The following is a 7,837-nucleotide window of genomic DNA, read 5'->3' as shown; positions in this document are numbered from 1 at the left end:
TTTGAGGAAGAGAGTTCCCTGGCTCCGGCTGAAGAGAAAGAGGGAGACCAAAATTATGGATACAGATCTCAGTTTTATAGTCTAACTTTACCCAAATAAGCCGATGCTTTCATGCTCTTCAAGTTACAAAGCACTTAATGTTTCAGCTCTTTCCTGCTTCCCCAGGTTACACGCTTTCTCACATGAAAGAGATTTGGGACAAAGCCCATAATTTTGGACACCTCCTATGGTCATGGTTTAAATCACTCTGGTGGGGAGGGAGTCAGCAGTGCTATGAGCCTGCAAACGGGGATCTGGATTTAATTGCAAGGGAAGACTCACTCGGGCTTAAGATCTTCAGTGCCTGGGGGGTGACAGAGGAGTGAGTGTTGGGAGAGGAAGGTGGAGCAGGGATGGATTTACTGAGGGGCTAACGGGAGCTCCGAGGCTTCCACGCCAGCCGCCGCCAATGCGTGCGTGCTCCAGCTCCTCTGGTTTCATGGCTACACAGTGAGCTCCATACTTACAAAACTGCATTGCAGAACTGGCACTTGTTTCCATAAGTTTTGCCATCGGAGCCGCAAAGGGGGTTATATTGGGCAGTGCAGATGAGATTGCTACCCTTCTGTTCGCTGCAGTCAATCTTCTAATAATGGAGCAACAACAGGTTTTAAAGCTTTTGTTCCCTATATTTACATGAGTCCTTTGTGTTTATTTAATGTTTATGATACAGCAAAGCATAAAAGCATTTTTCAGGTGCAGGGCTCTGTGTTCTAGCAGCTCTGCAAACTCAAAGGCAGAGAAAGTGCTTTCCTGGAGCAGCCTGAAGTGAGGAGAAGTCATGGGGAAAAAAACCTAATAAATGCTGTTATAAACAGTGAAACGACCGTATTTCCAGGCTGGCCCTCCCACTGGCTGCTCTGCTCTGTTTTTTTTAGCAGAGGCAAGCGTACAGAGAGTGGATGGTCGCAGCCATGCTGCAGAAAGCTCTCCCACCCAAGGAATCCCCGCTACTAATAGTGCTGGTAGTATATAACCCATCCCACAGAAGGGATGAGGCAGCGTCTCATGCTCAGCCCCTTTCCTGGTAAATGAAGGTCTCAGCACCCACTGGCTGCTGTGTCCCCAGGTCAGAGGTGGGACTGCATATCCAAGTCACAGATTTGGTTCAATACCCTTTGACTCTGGCATACTTGAACTATTTTCCTCAAATCGCATTTCCAGGCCAAATGCAGCAGGACAGTGCAGGCATTTCTATTATTTAGTTATGATTCATTGAATTTGTGTTGTAAAATGTATTGCAACAGCAGTTAAGAGTGCAGATCTCTGTGCTTTACCTGGAAGCATTCTCCAACACTGCGCATGTTTACGTCCAGTCCATTCCTTTGGGAAGAAAGTGAGTTGAGAATGAAATGAGCACAGCGCAGCCGCTTCACGAGTCAAACTACCTTGTTATGCTCTAAATACCAACACAAGCACCTACTGATCCAGAAACCCCTCCCATGACCCAGCCCCTTCACTTACGCCACAGCATTGCAGAAGTCACACTTGTTTCTGTAGGTAACGCCATTGGTGCCACAGATGGGCAGGTACTCCATGGTGCAGGGGAACACGCGACCACTGCTTAATCTCCAGTAGCCGGTACAGTCGAGCTAAAACAGTCACAGAAAAACATTTCAATCCCTCCTTCCCTTTCCATCAGTCCTGCGTAATGGAGCGTAAGAGACGCCTCCCCCTCTCCCCAGAGCTTCGAGGGGAGAGGAGCTTCCAGCCCAGCGTGGTGGAGTTGGAGGAGCATGAACAGTCAAAATCCTGCACGTGGGTACAGCATGACCCTGGAGTATCTGGGATTCTTCCTGTCCTGAAATGGGCATCATCCCTGTCATCTTGGGCATTTTCACCATGAACATCACCATGAAGGACCTTCGCCTAAAATGCCTTCTGCAGCAGCAACTTCTGCTGCAAAATGACGATGCCACTTGAAAATGGAGTTTATGCTCACCTCAGTGTTTCTGCAATTACTCTGTACTGAAATGGAAGTCGTTCTATTACATTAAATTGCACAGCCAGAGTGTTTCTTTACTTTCTCTCTCTAAACTAAAAATAGAGATACTTCTCCACTTCATGGTCGCTCCATGTATTGATAAACAAACTTTATGATAAACATTCTCATAGAATTGTTTTTTCTGTTACAAAATTACAATTTAGTCAAAATCCAAACTTCCTCTGGGAATTTCTTAGTTTCAACAAACCTCTAAGTCTGAGTCTAAAGAGAAGTGTTTTGATAATGCTGAAGCATTATTGAAATCAAAAGTTTCCATTCTTAAGCCTGGTGGTACACACAAGAAAGCATTTTAAAACTCACTGATTTTAGCTGTTCAAATAAAGTCTAAAAGAAATTCCTGCAAATCTGAAATTCTTTGTTTTCATTCCATTTCTGACAGTTTTAAATTGTGTGGGTTTAATACAGATTTAATCCCAGGCGAGGTTTCTGTCTAGCTCTCTGCCATCATTTCACCCATCACTGCTCAGTGCAGCAGGAGAAGGAACTGATCTCAGACCTCACCTTAACACATTTTCCATCATGCTTCTTGTCAATGGCTCGGTTAAGGCTAGAGGGAGAGGGAGAGAAGAAAAGGAAGGATTAATCTATTGATACCATGTAGTCATCTCACTCATTAAGTATCTCCACTCGTAAAGCCCCAGTAATTAATCAGATTCGGGAGCTTTGACATGGAAGATCGCAGGCATTAGGGAAGACAGAAACTTATGAAAAATCTAGTCCGCCCCACGATTAGTCACAACCCCAAAGGCTTCTGTCTGCTGCTTGAACCGGCATTGTAGGTATTCGTAAACCCTTATACTCACAAGATTTCTTTGCAGAGGGAGCACTCATTGGGGTAGGTCACGCTGTTGGTCCCGCAGACGGGTTCGTAGTTGCGGGGACAGGCAAGCTGTGTTTTTTCAGACAACCGGTACCCGCTGCAGGAGGCCTGTTAAAGAGGACATGTGACATCTCCACGTGGAGAGAAGGGTGTGCTTGGCTTAATCATGTTTTTGCTGTGTTGGGAGACTACTGTTGGTCATTTTTTTTCTCTATTGTTCCTCCATGGTGAAGAAGAGAGGGAACAAAATATACTGTGTTTCTTACAGCATACAAAAGCACCTTTTCGCTATTAAGCCTTTCAGTACTTTCGGCAAGAATTGCAGGCAAAAGTGATTATTCCTTGGGGAATCAAGACAGGCAATCAAGACAGGGAAGATATTTAGGCAGTTATTCAATAGTTGTATGGATTTTCTGCTGGCACTCTGTGATGTGCTGACTCTCACTCTGCATTATTAATCACCGTCTTTTTTATCATCAACACGGTAAGTTATGTTTCTCTCACAAAGATACTTTGTTATTTTGGAGAAAAGAGGTGGTATAATATTCAGGGGCACTTTTCCCTTGTCATTTCTTGTTCACTCTCTTTTTTCCCTCCCCCAAGCCTTCCCTGGGTTACAGTGGGAGTATGAATTATTCATCTAGACTTAGAAATCAAGACTAAATGACAAAGATCTACTACTCACCCATCGTTGAGCAATAACAATATCTACAATAAAAATAGAGATTATAAAAGATAAAAATTGTACGACATCCTTAACTAAAATTCCTTTGGAACCAATTTCCCAACAGAGTAACCAAATACACTTTCTTATTACTGAGAAGTTACTGTTTTCCCAATGTTTTATCTGCTCCAAGGAAACAAGTTGTTATATGCTAAGATTTAAGAAATCAATTATTTGTGAATCCAGAAATTTTGACTCACTAAAGAAGAAATAGGACATAAACTTTTCTCCTTTTGCAACACTACTATCCCCACTAAGTTGCGTAAGTTTAAATCAGACAAATGTATCCTACCGATCTATAGTATTTATCTGCACAAGGATGAAGTTCATTTAAAGAGTGCTCGTGTATTACTAAATCATCACTTCTCAAAAAGGCTGAACTCTCCTTTAAGAGAGGCAAAGGTTCAAGAGGACTACAGATACTAGCATAGGCAGTAACAAAAAAAACTTACCAGAAAGGCAGCTGAGAAGCACAAGCCCAAGACAGGCAACGCTTCTTGTTGCCTTCATAGCGGAGACAGCTGTATAGCCTGTTACGGGCAAATCTGTCTCTGTTGAGTTCAGTAGATGGTTCTCAGCCTTCTCCTTCCACACTGTATATATATACATCTCCCTGACCTCGTGAAGTCATCCCATAAAGTAATAATGTGCTCTGTAAACTAAGAAAATTGTATTGATTATTGAGTTGAGCTCTAAAGAATACTTGTTTGTTAGAGAGATGCCCAGAAGAATTAAACAAAAATGTGAGCTACACCCAGCTTGTTAACAAAGGCGCCCTGCTGTACAATGAGTGATTTGTACTTTCCAAACAAGAGCACTGTCTCAATAGTAGATGTTGTGAAATTACGTATGGAAGTTGGTAAAGCAGAAAAAGCCCATTTGTTGAAAGGGTTTGAACTTGTGCATGCCATGTTTCATACACTAGAGAGTATTTAGGCTCCAGGAGAGTTGCATGCCACACCGGAGCAGGGGACAGCAGCATGGGGCACTGCAAGCTTTTACAGACATCAGATCTGGCGTTTGACAGGCATCAGTGTACTTCAAAGTTGCTGAGGGCTCAGTGAATCTCCCCGCACTCTCCTGCGGTTTGCCGGTACACTGGGTTTCTCACCAACAAGAAGGAAACAGTCATCACAGCAGGAAAGCATTACCTAAAACTTCACAAGTTTATAAAGACATTTCTCAGTAGGAGCAAGAGTTACTCATCTGTTGGCAATGGGCACGAGTCTGATTAAGAAATTACGAGAATAAGTAGCCTTAAATCTGGACTGCGATAATGTTTCCTCTTAATGGCGAGCAAGTGCTGTTCTCTGCAGGTGACATGGGCTTCTTAATACCAAAGACATTCAAGAAAAATTTGCAGCAGCTGCAAACAGAAGGTGAGTCCTTAGGCTCCCTCCTTCCCCCCTCTACTATATGGCATTACATTTAAAGTGTCAGCTGAAAGTCTCTTTTTAAGGAAGATAAGTGAAGAAAAATGTGCTAGGCTCTGTTAAGTGGTTCAACTCTTATCACAAGTGTATGGAAAAACAAATAAGGAGTATTGCATAAAATAATACACTTTTGATTCAAGGTAGTCATAGGAAGAAGTGAGGGATGGAACCTATTTATGCTTTAGAAGAAGCTTGATTCATACATGTGGCTTAAAGGCAGCCTGAGTTTTAAATAGAAAATTAGAATTGTTTTTCTTATTATCCTGGGAGATGTTCAAGTCTTGGCATGGGCAGATAAATCATAAAAATGTAGCTGAAAGCGTAAGGGATCTGTAGTCACAGAATAGAGCTTGCAGGATTTGGCCTGTTCATATCAATGAAATAATTTTCCTGAAAAATAAATGAGTAATGCTATTTGGATCTCATTCACAAATATCAGAAGTTGACGGGTTCCTCTGAAAGATGTTTCTGTTGTGTTCGTAGCATCCTGAGTGACTTGACTTTCAGATTCCTTGAACTGATTGTGAGCACATTTGGAAGGGAAGCAGCAATCACAGAAGCATTAATATTGATTATTCTCCAGGGACAAGAATGCCGAAGCCTGAAAACAAGGCTTCCTCTGAACTTGCACCAGCTGCTGGCAGAGATGGCACTTTCTGGCTCTGCAGTGGTTAGTGAGGCTACAGGAATGTAGTCTGTCTCCTCTCCAGCCCTGCCACCTTAGCTTCTCCATATCCACCTCCAGATCTGCGATCCCCAGTTACCAGAAAATGTGCTGCTTCTGCTCTCCTGCCAGGCTGAAATCACGCTGGTCGCTCAGGAGCTGTTGTGAATGGCGGGGTATCTGCCAGGGAGCGGCATCGTTCTCATGTTTGCCAAACAGCTGCCCTTTTATTAATTAGGTCCATTGGGGAGATCCCCCTCTGATCCACACGCTGCTTCTGAGGGTCAGGGTAGCCAGGCAGGACTGCTCCAAAAGCAGCTCTTTTCCTCCAGTAATCCCTGCTGCTTCACAAGGCAGCAGGGAGAAGGAGAGAAGCAACGAAAGAGTCTTGCTACAGGGTCTACGAGAAAGGATGGGAGATAATTGGCAGCAGTCAAGGGCAGGGCAGCAAGAGCTCCTGGGCTAGGTGTGACATGGGATTGCACAAGGAGCTCCATTAATAAGAAACAGAGGGAATGGGACAGAAGTAATTGTGGGGCAGCAGATGGGTTGAAAATAGGCATTAGGAGCTGTCAAAAACATCTGTCTCCATGTATTTGGAAGAGTGAGCGTTGGGAAACGTCATAAACGTGTTGCAAATGGGAAGGACAAAACGATCTCACCTGCCAAAACCCCTCTGTGATATTGGGACTCTCATGATGGTGGGCTCAGTAAAGTGACTTTGGCCACAGGATTATTTTAATCTTTCTACAGATATGAGAACCACAGAAAAGTTTTATTTAAACTCTTCCTGCTCTTTCAAGTACTTGGAGAGCAAACTTTCAAGAAGGTTATGGCCACGTGAGTGGGTTAAACATTGGTAGATAGGTAGATGGATCCACTTGTATTTAGGCAAATTTCCAATAACTCTGCAAATTCTACCCAGTTTCTAACCCAGAATTATTTCTTCCCCTAACAGTGATATTTTCCTGGAAATCTTTTCCTCTAGTCTCGAGATTCCTATCTCAAACAAGTCCCTAATCTACCACGACCAAATAAATTCTTCATTTAATTTCCCTACTTTAGTTTAAAACCTGCCACAGGCTTCATCTGGCTACAAAGAGAAGTGATACTTTTTAATTTTTATGGAAAATAAAAAAGGTGGATGTGTGCATGCAAGACCATGCGTCGTTATTCCAGCACGGGTATCATTGTCCTTGCTCCCTCACCTTGCTGTCACACGCCGCACCGTCATCAAGAATGGAGTGGCACCGTGCATGGAGTGGCACCGTGCTCCAGCCTCTGCTGCTGTAGAGACAAATGCAAAATGCATTTCTTTGCCATTGACCAGCGATGTGGCACACTGCAAGAGCTCACGGAACAGCTTGCTGTTCCCAGACCTCTGCACACGGGGGCAGAACTGGATCTTCTATGAGAACACGATTTCAATTTACAGCAAGCAAAGCCCCTGCTCTAAGCCCCACTCATGTAATATTTCTCCTTGCAGTTCAGCTATCTGATTGCTGTCTGCATATCTCCAGTCGTTTAAGCATAGATGGTATCACAGGCAAGGGTGTCTGGAATAATTTGACTGTCTGGGAGCCGCATACTGACAGCAAAAGCCTGAGGATTTGGCCCTGCGCATCCCAATCCCTCAGCGAGTCTCAGCTCTGCCTCGCTGCCATAGCTCTGACACAGCCAGCCCTCAAAACCGGCATCTTCAAGTAATTTTCTTCTAAAACATCTTTTTATTTTTCTCTGCGTCAAGAAAGAATGTAGTAACAAACCATTTATCCTGAATGAAGCCTCAAATAAAAACTGCATTAACAGAAAGGTCTAGACTGGCCTGAGGTATATCTTGGCCAGCAACAAGTAGAACAATACACTAAAACAGAAGCATTGATATAAAATAGAGCAGAACAAAATAACTACATGCAATGTGTTAATCAGGTTGTGGGGTAATTGAATGGCATTTCCTAAATTCACAAACATCAGATAATGACATAAAGTGCCAAGGTACTGCTTAAAGAATTGTACCATAAAATACCTCGGCAGGCAGGCAATGTTTCCTGCCTTGAATTTCCTGGAGGGAGAGTTAGATTAGTAATGGTGAGAGGATTTTGTGTTGTTGTGGCAGGATTTTATTGAGCAGCAACAAAAAAGTTATTTCTAA

The 7,837-nt window shown here is 43.3% G+C and overlaps 1 protein-coding gene across 1 annotated transcript; it reads right to left on the bottom strand.

Moving 5' to 3' along the window:
• Window positions 1-4,362, bottom strand: LOC104130828 (ovomucoid; the record flags this gene model as incomplete). Its single annotated transcript, XM_035899438.1, has 8 exons — window positions 4,041-4,362; window positions 3,550-3,572; window positions 2,848-2,972; window positions 2,546-2,591; window positions 1,504-1,631; window positions 1,317-1,362; window positions 507-625; window positions 1-28 (listed from the first exon to the last, which is right to left on the bottom strand). Coding segments are annotated over exons 1-8 (672 nt in total), but the record flags the coding sequence as incomplete, so codon positions are not given.
• Window positions 4,363-7,837: the final 3,475 nt, after the last annotated feature.

The sequence above is a fragment of the Egretta garzetta genome, unplaced genomic scaffold (genome assembly GCF_000687185.1).
Source record: "Egretta garzetta isolate BGI_Z169 unplaced genomic scaffold, ASM68718v1 scaffold121, whole genome shotgun sequence".
Lineage (NCBI taxonomy): Eukaryota > Metazoa > Chordata > Aves > Pelecaniformes > Ardeidae > Egretta > Egretta garzetta.
Note: the sequence above shows the minus strand (reverse complement) of the source record. Positions and strands in the feature narration are given on the sequence as shown.